Source organism: Scophthalmus maximus, chromosome 3 (assembly GCF_022379125.1).
Source record: "Scophthalmus maximus strain ysfricsl-2021 chromosome 3, ASM2237912v1, whole genome shotgun sequence".
NCBI lineage: Eukaryota > Metazoa > Chordata > Actinopteri > Pleuronectiformes > Scophthalmidae > Scophthalmus > Scophthalmus maximus.
In genome coordinates this window covers 9,991,033-10,011,863 of record NC_061517.1, presented here as the reverse complement: position 1 = coordinate 10,011,863, position 20,831 = coordinate 9,991,033, and the positions used below count along the sequence as shown (strand labels likewise).

General features: G+C 43.7%; 1 protein-coding gene across 1 annotated transcript in view; it reads right to left on the bottom strand.

The window, feature by feature from the left end:
* The window catches only part of samd10b (sterile alpha motif domain containing 10b), a 45,558-nt gene that overhangs the window by 12,362 nt on the left and 12,365 nt on the right, over nucleotides 1-20,831 (bottom strand). The window contains exons 2-3 of the mRNA XM_035646351.2: nucleotides 12,551-12,735; nucleotides 3,153-3,321 (exon numbers count right to left, since the gene is read on the bottom strand). Of these exons, the coding sequence (XP_035502244.1) occupies nucleotides 3,153-3,321; nucleotides 12,551-12,735 (354 nt within the window). The remainder of the gene's footprint in view (nucleotides 1-3,152; nucleotides 3,322-12,550; nucleotides 12,736-20,831) is intronic.

Sequence of the window (20,831 nt, the reverse complement as noted above, 5' to 3'; positions counted from 1 at the left end):
TTTCACTTTTAGTATATGTATATCTTCACCATATCTCGCTTTATCTGGCAGACACACGTGGTATGACATTGTGACCTGGGTCAGGATACGTGGCCTTGATAAGGAAAATAGAATATTAATGCAAGGTGTAAATCATGCAGCAGCTGCTGGAAAGTAATTCTGCCGGCAAGATGACATCTGGATGTGGTCGGGCTTGTTTCATCATCAGATCCCAGACTGTGAATGTACAGACTGACAGCAGGTGACAGTTTATGGCCTCACAGCTGACGTCTGGGAACCTGTTGATCTGCTATGCATTTGCAGTTTCTCATGTCAGTGCGGACAGAATGTACATGGCAATAAATAAATAAAATAAAATCACCGGGTGTGAGTGCAGTTGTGCCATTATTCAAGGAACCAATCTAGGTGCAGATCACATTAATAATACCAGGGGGTATTAATAAACACTCCCTCTGGCACTAAATCCCATATGTACCATGGCACACCTTACACTGCCAAGGTCCAAACACTCACAATCTGCCAACAATCTACTGATTGAGTAATGTGAACCATACTGTGTTAGAATTATTATTAGCAACTATCTATTATTTTCATAATCGACTAATCTGTTGATTATTTTCTTGATTAATCGATTAGTTGTGTGGTCCATAAAATGTCATAAGATGTCATAAAATAGTGAAAAATAAGATTGTGTTTCCCAAAACCCCAAGTTGATGTTTTGTTTTGTCCACACACCAAATATATTCAGTTTACTGTCCCTGAGGAGCAAAGAAACCACAAAATATTCATATTTAAGGAGCTGAAATCAGAGAATTTTGACTTTTTTTTCTTAATTTAGTAATGGATTACTAATCTCTTAATCGATTAAACTGTCGCAGCTCTAATTATTATTATTAACTAAAATTATGTAAGAGCATAAAGAGAGTCATGACAAAATAAATAAAAGCAGGAGAAAAGATTTTAAAAATTGAAACGTAACGCACCAATTCAATACGAGAGGAAGAGACGCTGGAGAAGCTACACTGACCCGAGGCAACTTGTTTCACAGTGGTGGTGCCATTACGGAGAGACCGACAGAATCACTTTACTATTACTTTTGGGTCACTGAACTAAGATGATGCAGACACACAATGCATTTCTCCACCGCTGCCGGGATCCAACATCCCTCTCTGTTTGAAAAAAGGGCAGAGAATCTCTATGTAGGAAATCAAACTGACGTGATCACTGATCATATGCGTCGTCGTCGTCGTCGTCGTCGTCAACAACAACAACAACAACATCACTTTCCCAAAATCTCACTGTTCGAGAGTACATAAATTAAAAGTGATCAGATCAGAGCGGCTGTAACTGTGACACTGGCAGCCTTGTTAACCCCAAAGTCAGTGTGTATGTACATGTATATATGTGTGTGCATGCAAATGTGAGTGGTGGCCAACCCTACGGCGCAGAGCAGCAATCTGTTCTCTGCGAGACGCTAAAAAAGAAACTGCTTGACCGTGTGGTCCGTCAAGGCTTGTGTGTGAATAAATGTGTGTTTGTGTGCATGTGTGCACGTATCTGTCTGCACATGCTCATGTGTGTCTACTGGTGGTGTGGTTTTTTGCATGTTTATGCACTTGCACGCGTGTGGGCTCACTAACGCACAATGTAAATGCATGTGTGTGTGTGTGTGTGTGTGTGTGTGTGTGTGCGTGCGAGAGAGAGAGCGCATGATGTTTGAACTTCAAACGCGATAACCTCCCATTTTTTCCCGCAGCTTTCCCCATTCTTCTCCAAAAATAGGCTGCGCTCCTTTTCGTTACCTCACATGAATGCCCTTTAAATCTCCTTTGGAGAGATTTGGGTGTAAACCTGTTTCCAGTTGAAAAGGCTAAGCATTGGACGCACAAACCTAAATAATATGTGTGTGAGATTCGTTAAGCCTTTTTATGGCATTGGCTCGAAGTCCAAAGTTGCACTGAGGTCAGTGAACAAGGTCTTAAGGTATTAAAGGATATTTTGGGGAATTTTTCAAGTCTGTTTTAATGTTGATGTGGGTCTTGGTCACTATAACAATTTCTGCTCTCTATGTGACTATACTGTAAGAAATGCAGGGGGGGGGGGGGGGTGGCACATGTCTTGCAGTCCCAATGTTTTGCAGAGGCTCATATGAAACTTCAGCAGTCACTAAGCTAAGTCAAGTCCATATATCGAAGTTCCCCGCCGAGCTGTGGTGGAGGGATCCCTTCTAATAGTTGTGTGGGTTTTGTTGCCAGATTTGTCTTGAAGTGTTACAAACAGAGTGAATCAGAAATCCAGTAGAGACAGGGCTTTATCAAACTTTGAGAATTGGATTCGCATTGTATGGTAAAGCATTATCTTCTGCATCTTTGGAGATATCTTTGCACACACATTTACTTTCAACAAAGCTGAGGCAGATAATGTAGGTGAGCTGCTCAGCATATGTCCCCGATGGCCGATTTCACCACAGGGATGAGCTCTACCTGTTCAGAAAAGCAGCATTTTCTCCATAGTCAACTGACTGACTGTGATGGCAGAGCTGACAATCATCCTCGGAGAATTGAGCTCCACATCTCTCAGCTTTTGCAAACAGCATGTCTGTTTTTGAGCCACAATCCGATCCTTTTGGAAATGCATCTGGGGAAATCGACTTTTTGTTTCTTTCATAGACACAGACACTAAAAGCAGATTCTGTTTTATATGGTGCAGATGAGACGGGAACAAAAACAACATTTTTTCCCATTGTGGGACGAATAAAGGATTATCTTATCTTATCTTAAATCCAAGCGAGTCTGGAGGACGAGAGAAAAAGATGGATCGACTCTGACACATGCACAAATATAATCCAAACCCAAAGTCAGAGTGTTTTTTTTTTTACCAAATTATGTGAGTGCCTGCAAAACTACAGGTAAGCAAATCAAAAAACAAGTGCATTTTCATGTAGCTGAGCATTTCGTCGCCTATTTCTTTCTATTGCATTTTTGAAATATTCCAATTCTTAACGTCAATAAAGACTGTAAGACCACGCCAAAGAGGTTTAGACTTAAGCTGCCAATACAACAACCGGATCAATATCAGTATGTGGAATCGGCAAGGTATCGTGCTTGACAACGCTCCGGCGTGCAATCGGCTTCGTGTGCCGTGGACTGTACCTGTGATGGCGTGATGAGAGAAGGCCTCTACGTAGGTCAGGTAGTTGTGAGGACAGTGTTTCTTAAGCCACTTGCAGACGTCCTGCTGAGTCCACAGCACCACAGGTTTGGACAGACTGGACAGTGTAGGGCTGGTGTGATACACAGTGAAGGCTTCACCCGGGCGCAGCTACAAAACACACAAGAAGCAGAGAGGATTTAGGATTTATGGTTACAGGTGTGATGCGATGTGTGTGCGTGTGTGTGTGTGTGTGTGTGTGCACAGGTACAGTAATAGCAATACAATGCCAGTGACTGTAGCTGTTTGTTCTAATTTCAAAATATACTAGATTTTTTTTTCTTTTTCAGATAATCATCTTTTAATTTCTCTGGCTTATTTTAACAGCAAGCAACATGGTGACATTTCTCATTAATGTCAAATTTGGCAACAAAAAACAAACAAAGTGCATATATTAAGTCCTGTAATGAACAGAAACTCCATAGGTTCATACCATATTGTGCAACCTGTTGTGTGATACCTCTCATTTATGACACACACACACACACACACACACACACACAGATGTAATAATTTTAAGCGGTTACTCTTGTCTGAAACATCTGAAATTCACACGAGTTCAAATTGAACTCAAATGAAAACCAGCGTAAACGTGGACGGTTTAAGCTCGTACCCGTAGAGGGACAAAGCGATGCTGCTGTTCTTCTGATTAAAGAGAACCCAGTTTTCCACCTTTCTACCCTAATTCAGAGAGAAGACTGCAAAGTTCCACTGCATCACAACCTTTTCTCACACATTATTCTTATTCTGTTCCGCACCCTTCCGTCAACAACTGATCTTTATGCAGTGTCTACGTTCCATTTGTTATTTCCACCAGCGTGGGTGCTGAGGCCGCGTCCTTTTGTGGCTGGTACGGTCATTTCCGGGAAGGTAATTCTCCCTGACAGCAGTACCTTCATTAGACAGTCTGTAGAATATTAGTGTGATTCTGTCATCTGTATCTTTCACCTCCTCGCCTTTATTCCTCTCATTCTCATTCTCAATTCCTTTTCTCCCTCTCCCTTCTCCACACGCTTTCCTCCGACACCTGAGACCGTTCAGACAGCAGCCCTCTCTCTGTGTGTCACAGCCACGAGCGGGGGAATTAATATGGACGTTAATGAAGTCACGACCAGTTCAGATGGGCAAGAGGACACAACCATCCCCTTGTCTTCTCAGCTCGCTCTCTCTCTCTCTCTCTCTCTCTCTCTCCCTCTCTCTCTCTCTCCTATGCAACTTACTCTCATATCTAATCCATTCATTCATGCTCAGACTGAGCCAACTCTGCAACAAAAGGACTTGGATCAATTTCAACAGGGGAACACTGAACTGCTGCCAAGCGTTCCACACTCCATAACTGACTGCATTTAATGGGATTATGTATGCTGAGATGTCATACACACAAGTGCAAGATCCACGCACTTTTTTGTGGCATCATATCCAAAGTTCACCACAAGTCTCACTTCCAGAACATCTTCACATCTCAATATGCAATTGACACAGTTTCATTCCTATCTTTGCCCGGCCGCTGTAATGAGCTCTCCTCCTGTCGATCTGAGCACCAATCAGCCCCAACAAGTTCTGCTTGGTCCACTTGCTAAGTGTGTTCTGCTCTGCGGGCCTTAATTGGAAACAACTCAGTTTCTCTGCGCCGGTGTGTTTCCATATTACACACTTACACATACACCCCGACCCAACGGAGCGCTGAAGTCATTTTAATAACCCAAATTTACTGCCCTCCTATCACTGATTGAGATTGAGTTGGGAGAGGCGTGGAAACGCTCTCTCGCGTGGGTGATTGAGTGTGGACGTAAAAGTGTTCCCCTCATCTTTGGATGGATGGAGCGGATCATGCAGCGTCGTCGCTATTATCTTTACCCACCTCACATTGACATAGTTGAGTGAATGTCGGTGTGACTGGGCGCCGCAAATGCCTTGACAATGATTGGTGAAGTCAAGTATGCTAAATATAAGAAGACAAATCGATTTTTGCCCAGGTCAAATCAATGGCAAGAGGAGCTGAAGTTTGCTCCCTGAAGTCACAACATTTGACCTGTAGAGCTGAAAACCAGAGGGATTCGGTTTTTGAGGGGACAAACTGCGAGTTGAACAGACTGCAAATCGAAGGAATAGTTCCGAATTCTGAGAGGTACTCTCATGTACCTTCCTGCCGAGAGTTAGATGAGGTAATCATTAATTCTCTCATGGCTGTTAAATATGTTGCCAGACATCCAAGGAGTAGCCCAGCACATAACCAGTCATAAAACAGCTGGATGCATGCGGTCAAATTGCTTTTCCCCCGTTTTCCAGTCTCGTGCTAACGTCATGTCACATTGAGCGTACTGCTCTGAAAATGCTAAACTATTCCTTTAAAATATGACATCATCATTCATGAAAGTGCTTCGGGTGGAAATATAGATCACGGTAATGGGACAGAATACAGGTGAGGTTGTTGGTGGTTGTTTCTTGGCGGTGCTTATTATTTGTGTGGTTGAACCCGAAACGTACATTTTGTAAATACAAAACAAGACAGGAAGTATCCTGTGAATATTTTTGACACTGAGTGGGAGAGGATTGCGTTACATAAATAAAAAAAAAATATTTGATTGGAAATTAATATTTCAACACAAGATGTGTTGCACTTGCAAGTAGAGAGGAGAGCAAGAGCAGATTTCCCTGCTGACTACAGCCCATAACGTTGAAATATAAAACAACACTATCACAGTGGGTGCAGTTCTGGATTGAGCAGGCAGATTCAAAATAGTCTAGGGATCCATTTTCTATGAGAACTTAATACAAAGAATAGAATGTGCTTTTAAAAAGATGACCCAACTATTTGTAATAATTTACTTTTGATAGTGTTATCTGCTGCTTGCGCTGTACAAAGTCTGCAGTGGACGACCTTATCAAATTATACCTTGCAATATGATTCAGCAAGTTATTTTTTCATCCAGAATATTAGCAGACACTGACGAGACACTGCCATTGATTTGGATTAGGTGAGAGCTTTTGTGCATCCGGGACTATACAGCACAATATGGACATAATACACAGCCAGCCGCAGCATCTGTGGTGTGATTAGGTTGATCCAGCCTTGCAAAGTGAAGCAATGTGGTTCCTTAGCTAAATAAATACATAAATAAATAAAACCCGGCACATTTCCCCGTAAATGTGCAACTTCAATCAGAGGGGTTTTTACTCTAAATGTATGACTTTTTTATCCTCAGAGAATGTTCAATAATTAATGTTTCTATGCGGAACAGTACAGTATGTCCTAGACAGGATGAATTACGCAGGACACAAAGAAAGACGACAGATAGAGGGTGAACTAAGAACAACAAAAACAAAGTGAAGACGGCACACCGGGGAGTGGGGGACTCCTTGCGTGAGTAATGGCCTTCGCCACCGAGAAGCCAGACAGCAGGGAAATGGAATGATATGTCCCCCCCATCCTCCCACCCCCTCTCTGCTTCCTCCCTTGGTTCTCTTGTGCCTTTCTTCGGCCATCCATCAGTGTGTCTCCCCTCTGGCCGATTCTCTTTCGTCCGGGTGTTCACCCTTCACTACCCCCCCACTCCTCCTGAGACCTACTTCTGTCCAGTGGGAGCAGCTCCCTCATTCATTACGTACAGGAGGAGAGTGGGAGAGATGGAGCGGAGGGGGGGAAGGAGAGGCATAGGCAAAGTGGACGTGAGTCTAATGAGGAAGCGGAAGAGGGGAGAGGTGGGAAATAAATACTGTATGGACTGACACTGCAGTCAGCACCTATGGCTGAGAGACAAAGTGGATTTATTCAATGTTCTCTTTTAACATTCATTTAAAAATCAAAAGAGCAAAGTGTTTGGTTATTAATATCTAACGGACTCCTGTATTTACGTTGCCAAACAGAAACTATAAGATTGACACCACTCATGTTTGCTCAGCTGAGCATAAATTATAGACCGGATAAATAAACTCTGCCCAATGGTAATACATTCAGCCGACTGGTTCCTCGAAAGTTAACTAATTAAAATGTTACCCCATATATTGTGTGTTTAATCCATAAAACAACAACTCACAGGGATTAAACTGGCCCAAAAGACACCTGATAAATTATGATAAACATTACAACAGACATCAATATTTTTATCAAAGAAACAATTTCTGTCTCTTATTCTCTGCCCTCTTGCTTCCTCACATCCCTTTTCCCTTTCCAGCTCCACATACTACGACTTTCTTCTGCTGCACTTCTCTATTGATCGGCCTGTCTGTATCCTGGGACAGTTTATTTGTCCTTTGCTGCTTACTCTGTTTTATCATGTCTCTCATCAACCCTCAGCTTGTTCCTCATAAATTCTTCCATCTGCCAGTCTGACAACCTCTCTCCTCCCTCCCTGTCATCCCTTTGTCTCGTTTCATCCCTACAATATATCTTCCTCCCTGACTTCTGTGCACCGCGCTGTTATGTGTGTGTGTGTGTGTGTGTGTGTGTGCGTGCGTGTTATATATATGTGCATGCGCTGCCTCACTGTATCACTGATTCGGGGATTAGCTGAAAGTCACGGGAGCGTGGGGAATCCTTAACATTCACTCTTTGTGACCGCTAGCACATCTCTCATCTGATGTCTACGGCTGCCTCTGCACATCCAGACACTCTGCGATTCGGTAATGACGCTTTGCTAATCCATTGTAAACATGTGTGTGTGTGTGTGTGTGTGTGTGTGTCTGAGTGAGTGACTGTAACATGCATGTCATTAGTTCACACCTGTCTTTCCCAATCAGCTCCGCGTCTTCTGTTGCTGTCACTTCATCTCTCCACAGGACAAAAATCCCTCCTCCTCCATCTTCCTCGTCTCACCTAACAACTCTCCCTCTCTATCTCAGCCTCTACGCGCACCTATCTGTCTCTTTCTCTGCCGAGAATCAGACCCTCAATCTCCAATCCGTCTCTCTGGTCCCAGAGAACCTGACGCATCCTGACACGTGATCCCTCATATCGCTTTCACACCTTTCTACCCCTCTTCTCATTTCATCTCATCCTTCATCCTTCTCCGCTCAGTCACACTGAATTCTCCTCCTCATCCCACTTTTCTGCTGCATCATTTAAAACACTTTCGTCTGCCTCTGCTCAGCAGAGCCTCGTGCATATGCATCCCAGTGTGTCACTGGGATTCTTAAAGTGTTGATGTGCGAGATTCTGTGAGTCACCGCTTGGACCTCCTTGTGCAAGTGACTGTCAACTCTTGTTAGCTCCGTACAACTCTGCCTTCAGTTGTCCCCGGGACTCGCAGTGTGTAAATGTGTTGCACCCGTGTGAACGCCAGGGGGGTCTCAGTGGGTGGACAAAGGGCCAGATGGGATTTTTACAAAGCTCTCTATTTAGCATGAGTCAAACATGTGTCTCAGACAGAGCAACACATCCCTGAGTGGCAGGACACGGACTGTGCAGACTGAAGCATGTCTGCCTCGCTGCACAGCATCGCCCTGTGTCTGTCTCTGTCATTAAAAACCACAAGACTCCACCGCATCATCAGCACCACACCAGCACAGCCACAAGCTGACTCTTCGAAAACAAGTCTTCAAACAGTCTGCTACAAAATATACGCGGCTTTTCATTCTCCCCTATGAGAAAACCCGTACGATCATTTTCTGACTGAATGCCCCAATATCAGCAGGATGATGTTTATTTGTGCCTTTCAAAAAATGACCCGTATGGCTATTTCGCCAAAACAAAAACAAAAAGATCCGCCACCTTTATGGGTAAAGTTTGGTTAAATTTAGGCAATTAAAATGCCTGAATAAAATAACAGATGGTCCCTGACACGGGATACTCGCGAGAAACTATGATGTCTGTTAGAAGGAGGTGTGATGCAAGCTGCTGCCTCTGGTGTCAAAGACAGACACTTTGTATGCACAACCACGCGCGCATGCCCCCTCGCGATCACGTCTCTTTGGCAATATCACAAACATCACGCTGCTTGCAACTGTTCCTTGAGAAAGGGCGATCATCAAGTGGAAACTTTTCAGAGAAAAAAGAAAGTTGTTTTAAGGTTTTGAAGAAATCACCAATGCACATTATTTCTCTGTTGAGGTCAGTCTTAATCTTAATCTTCCAACTCATCTGTTGAAATAGAGGGAGATAGCAAGCTGCATCTTAGAAATTCCCTTCAACAGATTTGTCAGAGCCAGAAAGTTTTATGTGGTATGAGTGTTTTTTCTCTCCTTACTTCACCGCTTTGTGTCAGTGTCAGCTGAGATCAGACACCGTGTTCTCTAATGAGGAGGGGAAAGTAACCACTGACTGGTCTTTCTCATCCGCCCACTCGGCATTAACAAATTGGTGAGACAGGCTGGGTCTTGATACATAGTAAGCTGGCAAAAGTGGCTGCTGCTCCTTCCTAAATTGTGTCTCTGCTATTCCACCTATTCCCCAGTCTCATCCGAAGGTTCGCCCACAAGCTGTGCGTCTGACAGCCAAACGAGAGCCACTCGCAGACCCCGCCCTTCACCCCATCTGGCTACCCAAACGACGGCCGACTGGGAGTGTGCACAGAAGATGTGCCAACGACACAGTGGTCTGCTCGGCTCCACCTACAGAGATGTAACCACACTATTGGTATAAAACCTCTTTTTTTTATCATATAAGCCGTCACTGAGTAAAGAACTGCTACTGGGTGATATAGTTTCACCTTTTCCAGTGCAAAGTAACTTGTCTTAAGTGGGATTTTTCACATTCACAGCATCCTCACTCTGTGTCTCATGTCCATACACTCACTTACTTCCAGAAAATTACTAAAAATGGTCAAAGGAAATCCAAAAGGAACTATCTGGTCTATCGGTTCTTTTTATTTATTTTATCTTTATCTTTTTTATTGTGAATGAGAAAAAATATACCTTTTTGCAGCATACTTTGAGGAAGGGTACACCTACATTCATTTAATGTGTCCCTACTTTTGGGCAGTGCTGCGGACACTGATAACAGACATATTTGTTTATCCATTAACAAGAATGTGTCTAAGAATTCTGTTTTCACTCCCTCCTCTCTATTTTATTTCTCCCAATCTCTGTCAATGTGTGTTTGTGTGTGTGTGTGTGTGTGTGTGTGTGTGTGTGGTTTTTGAGAGTTTATGTATCTGGGCATAATGTGTTTGTATCAGATTTATCAAAATGATAAGGAGGATTCCCCAAGTGTCAACATACACACACACACGCACTTTTCATTGCTAAAAGCAATCTCAATATATATAGATAGATATCTATATATCTATCTATCTATCTATCTATCTATCTATATATATATATATATATATATATATATATATATATATATATATATATATATATGTATATATATATATAGAAGCTGAGCTGTGTTTCACTCAACTGACTCCCTCATTAGAGCTGATGTCTGCACAACCAGTGTAATGAAGAGTAATCTAATCATCACTCCTGAGAGAACTGGATGCACACTGAACATGTTTGTGAATGCACAGACACACACACTCTCTCTCTCTCACACACACACACACACACACACACACATCAGAGGGAGCTGGACTGCTTTCCCATTTGTTGAATAATGCATTAAGAGGCTTGTTGCCACAAGGAAATGATAAGCCTTACTTCTCATGGTACGGAGGAGGTTTAATTATCCAGTCTCTGTGATATCACATGGAAACAGCTTCCCACTCGTCTTTTATTAAGCTTTTCATAGCTGTTATAGCTGAGGGGGCACTCTTTTATGAATTATTGAAACAGCCTTGCCAGTGCATATGTACATCTCACAGCCTCACAGCAGAAAACGTTCTCACAGGCAGTGGGAAGAGTAAAACAAGTGACCTCCACATGGGCTATCTGCTCTCTATCGTGTGAGGAGCAGCCAGCAAGGAGGCTGATGTGTCATATGCTGTTTCACTGCAGGTCAAACACAGGCAGAATGCCTTAAATAGATTTTTTTTTTCTCCCCCCCATCTTTGTTTTGCCTCTCTGGTGCTGCACAGATGGGATTCTATTTTGCACAAGAGCGATGGGTGGAAATAAATGATGCTCTTGCACCGCTGAGACTTTGAGCCACCAAGCAGACAGTCTTCACCGACCGGTCAGCACTGAAACCACTTCCGCATGCGGCGTTGATATCAGTCACAAACATGCGTTTGTGGAATAAATTGTACTTTTTTTTTTTACAGCATTGACTGTACATTTCTGTTTTTCTCTGTTCCCTTTGGACTGTACGAGCACAGTTACATCACAAGCCATGAGGCAACTGTTTCTGTACCACCCCTCGGTTACATAACCATTTTCTCTCTAGTCATGTCTACCACGGGCTGACATCATGTACAAGATAAAACAATTACACTTAGTGTTACCACTGAGATTTGACAGCTCGAGATGCAGCACTGATGTTCTCTCTCGTCTCTCTGATGATGACAGATTATTTGGCACAGTGTATGTTCAGTATTCCCCCCCACCCAACTCAGAACAGCTCCATTGCACCAATCTTTCTCTCACACACTGTAGAGACGCTGCTTTGAAAAAGCACAGCTTTCATGAGCGACCAGTTAATTCACACTGGACGATATTAAATTACAGCAGAGCTCCCCTCAAGGGGAAATAATGTTTTCTTCAAAGAAGTTCCAACTACTTCATTAAAATTTTCATCCACCACAGAGTAATTTAATACAAAGTGGTACAAGTGAACCATAATATTAATTGTAAACTTATTATAAGATAAAATAGCACACGAAAATTTTAACTGTTGAAATATTGAGTTACTATACTGTTTCTTAATCTGCAGGAATCCTGAGTAACTGATATGTGTCTGGATATGAAATCTGTTGGGATGTGACATGTTTGGTCAGATGGCACAGCCCTATTTCATGTGTATTGTCATTAATCTTCATCAGCTGCTGTTTCATCCCGAAGCATAAAGAAAACATGTCCATTTCCTTGAATGTGTCTAAAAAGCCGATCACGAATAAACTAAGGAACAAATTGCAGAAGGTTAAGGCTTGACTATAGAAAAACTGGATTCCCTTTCTTTGGTTATAGCCAAATGATATATCAATTCCAGTCATGAATCTTAAAAATTGCAAAAGTAAACTGTAAAAAACATGAGATGAATGTGCAGACTGACTAACCCCTGAGCTGCACCAATGGAAGCAAGTCTGACATGGGAGTTGGCTTTCTTTCTCTTTCCATGTTTATCATCGTCCAACATCTGTGCTGTTCTGAGCTGTCCCTCGTTGCTCCAACTAACTAATTCTAGTGATCTGTGATCAACGATCCTTCTTCTTTTTTTGTAGAAGGCCATTCACATGCAGTGAAAACACTCCCGTACGCTGCTTCTAAGTGGGTTGTTTTTCTTTGTTGGATGTCTTTATACCTGGATGCCCTCTGTGCCGGGCTGCTGCAGCAGTTTGACGGTGCGCGTGTGTGCCGTCTTCTGGCCGCGGCCGTCGTGCCAGGTCAGGTTGCTGCCTCCGGCGCGGCGCGGCAGCTGGTAGCTCAGCTCCTCGGCGGACATCGTGTGCTCCAGGGAGGCACGGCAGAAGCTGAAGCTGGACGCCGCTGAGAGCCGAGAGAGAGGGAGAAGAAGGGGAGAGAAAAAAGCAAACAGACAAGCAGAGGAGGAAGAAGAAATACCGATTAGCACTCATTTTGTATCGTCTTTGTTTAAGGGGCATGGCGAACTCATTGTCTATGAGCGGAGCAACAGGAACACCAAAAAAACCCACAACAGAATAAATGATTGATAGTCCCCAAAGAGCTGAAAAGGCTCCACTTCGAGTTCTGACTACAAACAGATGGCTGGTTCGGTTACACGTTCACAGGGGCCGACATGTTTTTGGAATGCGCTCCCTTGCCAGATTAGACCTTGATTATTGAAGCCCTGCATCGTGAATATTTGATCTTTTTTTCTTGCCTCTCTGTGTCTCTCCTTCCCTCATCACCTCTCAGGACTGAGTTTGAGATGCGATTGTAGAAGTTGTCAACACAGTCAAAGTTTTTTTTTCAACAGCCAAGTGGCATCTTCTGCAGTTCATGTTATGATGAGCTGTTGCACATTAGAAAAATATGAACTAACTGTTTTCACATTGCAAAACAAACCGAACCATGGTTCAGTGTGACCCGGAACCGAGACCACCTCTTTAGGTCAGACAAAATTTTAGCCGGCCGGCCCCCGCAGCTGAAAAGTGAATAGTTGTGAAAACACAAGTAAAATATATAACAGAAGTAAGAACAAACAAAACAAATGAAACCTTCCCTAACCGACCAGGGGAACTATTCCCATTTTAGAATTGCAACAACAGATCACTGAGACCTGCTGTATGACAGCAGAGGATTAAGGGAATAAACCTGGTTGCGGTTGAGAGGAGTGGGGGGAAAAAAGACTTTCTTCGAACCAGAGGTCTGATGAAGTGAGCAACAGAGCTTGCAGAGCCATGACGGAGGAATGCAAAAGAGCGTGAACATGAAAAAGAAAAAAGAGCCTGTCAGGAAGCAGTGATGTGCAGCCTGTTCTGCCTCTCTCCCCTCGTGCACCACTGTCTCTCTCTCTCTCTACGCGCTCTTGTCTGGTGCGTCACTCCTGCTTCCCCCACGTCCATATGTAGCTGCTTTTGCATGTTCTTGTGGAGCAGCATCCTTCTTGTTTCCCCTCTCCTCTCGCTCTGGTTGTCAGGTTCTTACGGGGTCGTCCGGATAGGCAAGGCCCAACCCCGGATGTAATTACTGTCAGTCTGACTGAGGGGGAGGAGACAGGAGGAAGAAACGTGGGAAGCTAAATGCGTCGCGGCACTGAAGACCTGCCAGTCTCACAGAAAGAGACAAGAGAGAGCCCCAGAAGCAAGAGCAAGACGGACAAGAAAGAGAAGCGGGAGAGCGCTGCTGTAAATTAGCTCTCTGATCCACGCAAACTGACAGTAACCTGATCAAACTGTATGGAGGTACAGGAGCTCGGGGATGGGGCGGGGAGAGACATGAATAGACCACGGAACAAGTTCATTTCACAAGCTGTTAAAGACAGAGCTTTCCAATTATTAGACAGAGACCACCCGACACTTTATAGACATCACTTTTCAAATGAGTAAGTGAGGCATCATGACTTCCCAGTGACACTGAGATCTCAATCTCTGCCCCGTCGGCAGAACTTGACACCCACAGCAGTCATAAAACGAAGACAAAGCGCTCATGCTGCCAGCTTTAATGGACCCAGTCAGCTTAACCTCCTGGCCGAGGATACGGCTCAGAATATGGAATCAACCAAAAGCAATGAAATACCCATAGATTCCAGTGACAGTGCAACGTATGCCTCTGCTCGTTGATTTTTAGAAAAACACAAAGCATAAAGAAAAAAATGCAAATCCAGTGTATTGAAATACGTCTCAAGGAACGGATCCAGCTCTGAATCCAGTTGTGCCAAAGCTCACCGTCCTTAACTGGACCCCCGTGGATCAGGGGTGATAACCATCCTTACCATTCGGCAGAAGGGGATATCTGTCACCTTTTCCTTGTCTGTCTCAACATGCATTTGATCAGCATGGACTAATGCCAGATCTCCTGCGTCCTATCTCTCACGAGCTGGCCTCGTACTATCTCTCCCTGCCCTCGCTGGTGACTTTTATCACCTCCAGTCGACGCAGGGGAGAGAAGAGAAGGGATGAAGGAGGGTGGTTGGGGGGAGGCAGGCAGGACGGAAAGCGAAAAAGCATGATATGTATCTTCTGAGTAACAGTCAGCGAACGAAAAAAAAGAATAAGACTCTCAGTATTTTAAAAAGAATCTGTTTCTTCAGATTCACATACAGACAGAAAGGCTTGATTTGGGTAGCCCTCTATTCCCGTTTAGAGACATGAGCTTAATTCCAATTCATAGGTCAAAGGTTAGGCATTTAGTTGTGATAGTTAATGTTAGTTAAGGGTAAGGGGCTCTGAAACGTGCCCTCGCTGAAATAGAAGTATAAACGTGTGTGTGCATGCAGAGGTTAGCTAGGTCAATATGACTCCGGCGCAGTGAAGTGCAACCTCATATCACCTCCTCTTGAATGAGCAGCAGCATATCTGCTGTGCGGAGTGGCTGCTTAAATCTCAGAGGTGTTCCCTTGTGAAAAAAAAGGTAATTAAGCTGTTGGGTACTGCATCCTGGAAGGTCGTTCCAAGCCAAATCCCCCAGTAGATTAACATGGCGTCACTGGACATTACTCATTTGACTCCAGAAGAGACTGAGAGCATCTAAATTAGCCTGTGTGGACTATTTTGCTGCGTAGGCTCTTTTTTCTGTAGAAGTTTGATCTTTGCACAACCTTGGCATCAACTTCAGGGCTGCATGTGTGTGTGTGTGTGTGTGTGTGTGTGTGTGTGTTCGCATCGTCCTCTCATGAGGAAGGCATCACAGAGAGGGTCCCATGGTATGTTTCAGTGGCATTATAGTTTGCATCGACTCCCTCCCTATACCTCCCTAACCTCTTATTCAACTCAAATATAAAAAATTCCATTTGCAGAGCAAGTTTTACATGAAAGAGGAGAGAAAAAAAATCCATTCATTCTTATTCCTCTGTAATCTGCAAGAGGGTGAAACTTCATCATGGCGATTTCACGCCCCTGTAATGTACCTTAAACCTGGAGTCCAAATATAGCATCAAACAGACTAATGTTTCCAGCTCCAACAATGCATCTACCAGTGATTCAGATTTGTTGGTCCTATAGTATGTTGGGGGTAAAGCGAAGGGCTATTTACAACTCTCCACTCCGCCGGACCCGGTTTTAACCTCAGGAATTAGGGGTGAAATTACTCCATTTTGAAAGAGCATGGACGGGAGGGGGGGTGGTGAATTTGGTTGCAGCTTTAAAAATAAATCTAAAACCCAGGACCCTTGGTTTTTTTTCCCATGATGCATTGCAGTCCATTATCCACTCTGACATGAGACATTTTCGCGGAGGCTGGGGCTGAGGTTTACCTTTCACAAACCATCAGCATCATGGGAACGCGCTGATAGGGAAATGGGAGTAAACAATGGGCCTCCACAGCGCAGGTTGATTGAAGATAACAACACACCACCTCTCATCAGGACACGAGGGCGATGCCAACTAAATCTGTGTGCATGATCGTGTGCGTTACTGACTGCCGACATGCTCACGCATTCGTGAATGTGACAGCATGATGGGACGCGCATACCCATGCATCTGTGTAATCGCTGTCCGCTTTCGTTTAGGATAGCGGGCCTGAATAAAGCTGCAAATGGTCTGTGCCATGTGGACGGAAGATGAACTCTGGATTCAGACTGCAGGGGAATTAGGGCTCATGATGCAAAGTGTAGCCCGGAACACAGGTGGAGTTGGCATTTTCTCTTTTGATCCTGATAGCCCATCTGAACACTGACAACAACAAAGGCTGGCATGAGAAATGCCAGGTCGACCTTGGCTTCCTCTCTTTAGAGAGTGCTGTGAAGAAAAACAACCGGAAGGTCGGGCAGTGAGGACGGGATGACTTTTACTCTCTCTCCACTCTGGTGGCTCACTGCGCCTCCACAGAGACAGACAGAACTATTGATTATCCATCACTGTGTCAGCTAACATACAATTACAGATCACTTTAGATAAAACACACACAGAGACAGGCACGCACACAGACACAATCTACCTAACGCTTCCTCTCGAGGCCACTGGCTGTCACAGCCAATCCTGCTCAAAGGATCTCACTCCATGTTACGCACAAGAGGAGGAAAAGGAAGAACGACGCAAAGGAATAGATGGGATACAAGAGGTCGGATGTGGTCATGCCCTCTTAAGGGGATGAAGGAAATAAGCCCAGGGAGTATGCAGGAACAGAGAGATTGGAGAAAATGAGTAAGATGACAAGTCACAAAAGGGAGAACAGTTGAGAACAATAAGGTTAATTGCATCAGGAAACGAAGGAGGAGAATGAGGGGGAGCAGCGTTGAGGAGACGATCTAATGGCGATCACGTGGTTCTCCCTTTTTCTCCCCATCACAGCCAAGTCCCACGCGGTGATACAGGACAGATTACATTTCTGTGACAATCGATAATTCGGAGCAAATGTCAGACAAGATCGGAATGAGGAGGAGGAAGGTGGAGGAGGTGGGAGTGGGACGAGGTCGACTGATAGAATGTGAAGTGTGATCGGGCCTGGGAAATAACAAACTACAGGGAAGACAAGATCAATGAGTGCCTCTACATGCACATCAGACAGACGGACAGACAGAAGGATAGATAGATAGATAGATAGATAGATAGATAGATAGATAGATAGATAGATAGATAGATAGATAGGCCCACCATTGCTAAGAGCCTTGAGGCCTGGAGGACCAAAGACTGTCTAAGTCTGTCAGTGGGGCAGAACTGAACATGCTCCCCTGCCTCGTGGAGGTGCTGACAGAGGGTGGTGGGCACTGTCCAGCCCAGATGGCAGTTTGTTCACGGTCCTTTTGCTCTGCTACTGTCGTGAGTATAGGCCTGTCATGAAAATTGCAGTTTCGACTAACAATCTTACATCGTCCGTACAATACATGAACATGACCTCAATCATTTCATTGACCTCAATAAAAGCCGTTGTGTTCACATGCGAGTTTGTGTCACATAACAATGAAAGACCTTCCAGCCAGTCGTGCTGCCTCTAGGCTCTCGTCTCTCTTTGGCCGCTATCAGACGTGGTCAGGACAATGTCCAGACTTCAGTGCATGATGGAGGCGCCGCTTGAAGACTTGAATTTATGCCGGTGGTTCACAAACTTTTTGAGTCTCCTCACACCAGAATAATCAGGCTGGTGGTTCTGCAACGCCATAATTCTTAACTTTATGATTAAATTGTGCTCAATCTTGACAACACGATGCGTTCAGTGATTCCCCCTCTTCCCCTGAGACGCCAGGCAGCTGGTGCATTAAAATATGTTGTTTCATTACATCATTTTTTCTCCACCACCATCTGGCGACCCCAGAAATTATCTCGCGACCCACACTGGGGCCGGGACCCCCAGTTTGAGAATCACTGGTTTAGATAACATTTCTTCTCAGCAGCGACGGGAAATCTTGTGGGATAAAAGTGCAGTGACTCGCAAATGCAACGACCAACAGGCCTAAACTCACACAAGCAAGCTCACGCGACTTAAATGACAATAATATTGGTTAAAGTAATAATTTCTGGGACAATATATCATCCAGTTGTTAGCACTTCCTCCCCAGCACACCAGCACTGTTCTGTTTTTTGTATAGTTTTTGTGTCCTACATATCCTTGTTTTGAGGAAGCTGTATGTTATGGCTGAAATACCATTTGAAAATGAAAAATATAATGAGAACTGATGTAATGAGGGCTACATGCTGAAATCAAATTTGGGAAAAAAATCAATTAAGTGTTTAATTAATTTGGATACACATTAATTGTGTTGTCCTTTTCACTTTCCATTATAGTTGGAGAAGCTAAATCCAGCAGCAGCAGCTCAGTCAGCCACAGCCAAACTGCATTCATCCTCAACTGCAGAGTTCCTTAAGCATCCAACACGCACATTCGCTCAGACGATCAGAGTCCTTCATATGGTTATAATCATATACAATATACAGGGGATATGAATATGAATAACCAGCTGCCTCTTGTTCCATGTAAACTACAAGACTCTTGTAAACAATGTGACCATGTGAAAGGGGTCATGTAGTTACGAACCTATGAATTATCACCATAATGCGCAGCTCCCTTTGGATTTAATGGAGCTTAAATGAGCATAAACTTTATGCTCACCACTCGCATAGCATCGTTTCGGCCCCAGCAGGTGGCTGCTTTCAGCAAAAATAAAATCTATAAAAACCCACTATACAATACCTGCTCGGCACCAAATGGCATATCGACCCACTTAGCACCCAGCCGGTGAATACCTTGGAGCAAACTGCAGCTAAAAAGCTGCAAACATGACTCCAAATGAATGATAATGTTGCTCCTTGTCTGGGTGTGTAAATAAGCAACTTGCTGTAACTGTTAACTGTTTACAAAGTTTGCTCGTCAACATTTGTTCACAATTTGTTTCCTTTTCTCAATCCTGTAAGAAGAGCGAGAACCAAAACACACAAACAGAAAATCATGCAATATACCAACACAGTTCAAACTTTGGTCGTGAATTTGACTATCATTCATAACAATTTAAGAATTTGTTTGGGTTGGAGATTAGCAGAATCTCTACTCGTACTGAAACCAAAACATATTTTGCATTTTCAGGTGTGAGGAGGTGAAATTTACAAACTGCATACATTTTAATGTGACCCTGAAAACTGTGCTCCCGTCCACATACAGAAGAGCAACACAAGCTCCAGTTAGCTGCATTTGCATAACAGAATTATAATAAATCATCGCAGTGGATCTACGGCATCAGTGTTTCTCTCATGAAGCTTTAACTGAGCTTCAAGGGCGCACACTATCAGTGCTCATATGCATCATCTTGTATATACCATATTGAATTAATATTCGACAAGCCCGCCTAACTGGCCAGGTAATCAGAGGGATAATCTGTCCACAAACACACACCCACAACACTGTTATCGCTATTAAGCAAACCGTTGACAAATCAATCCAAATTATCCTGGTTAGATCTTCCAAATGGATCGAGGCATCAGACGGGATAGAGCAAATTATATTAAAAGGTCAGGCAGGCTGAGCACGACTTTATGCATGTTTAAATAGTTTTGAATTCCCACAGCAGTGACAGGCACAGGCAGTCAGGATAAAGGTTAGATTGTAAAAGGTTTGATTGGTTGAATAATTTCGGGAAAGGGCAAATGCAACTAATTAACTGATCAAACTGGTTTCTTGCCTTTTGTCTCTGTTATTGATTGATTCAAAATGTAAAAATGAAACAACCTTAAGATTCCACCTTAAACTTTATACGTTGGCTTTCTGGTTCCCAGTTTAAGATGTCTGATGTTTCAGAGTATTCGACAGAGAGAACGCCGGCACTGTGTTCTTCTGTGTATGTTCAATCATAGTCATTCCAGTGGTCACATAAAAATAACATTACTTTTCGGCTTTCAAATCTCTGGGCGTGCTGTGATCAAGAAAAGTCTCCACAGTTTGTCGTGCAGACCGTCCCTCTTGGTGTTACACTGGAAAGGATCCAAAATCGTGCGGGGAATGAAATTAACAGCGGCACGTATCTCCTCAGCTTAGGCAAGACTGGCTTTTTAAATATTTAGTGTTTGTTTACAGCTGTTCCCCTGACTGGCAGAATGCTCCGTCTGACTGGATTAACCAATGTTCGGATACAAAATACTAAAGCTCTGAAAGACTCATATTTCCATCTTAGCACTGAATTAACAGCAGGCAATTAGTAAATCAACAGGTAACCAACAGAACCAATGTCTGCACGCATTTCGGTATCGAAAATATAATCTTTTGAATTCAGGTGGAATTTGTGAAAATCATTCGCGGCAACAAGCTAAAAGCCAGATGGTGTGCAAATGAACCCTGAAGTGGCTGAAGCAATCAGACAAACAGGTTTCACCGTAATCTTTTTTTAATCCTATAAACTGAAATCAAAGACGCACTTTACACGAGCATGATGTGGCACGTCAGCTCCTTGGCTTCACAACACAAATACCTTCAGTGATCGCCTGCAAGGCCGTCCGGCAGGGTTCCGCCACACTCTGCCGGCCGCACATAGAGAAACC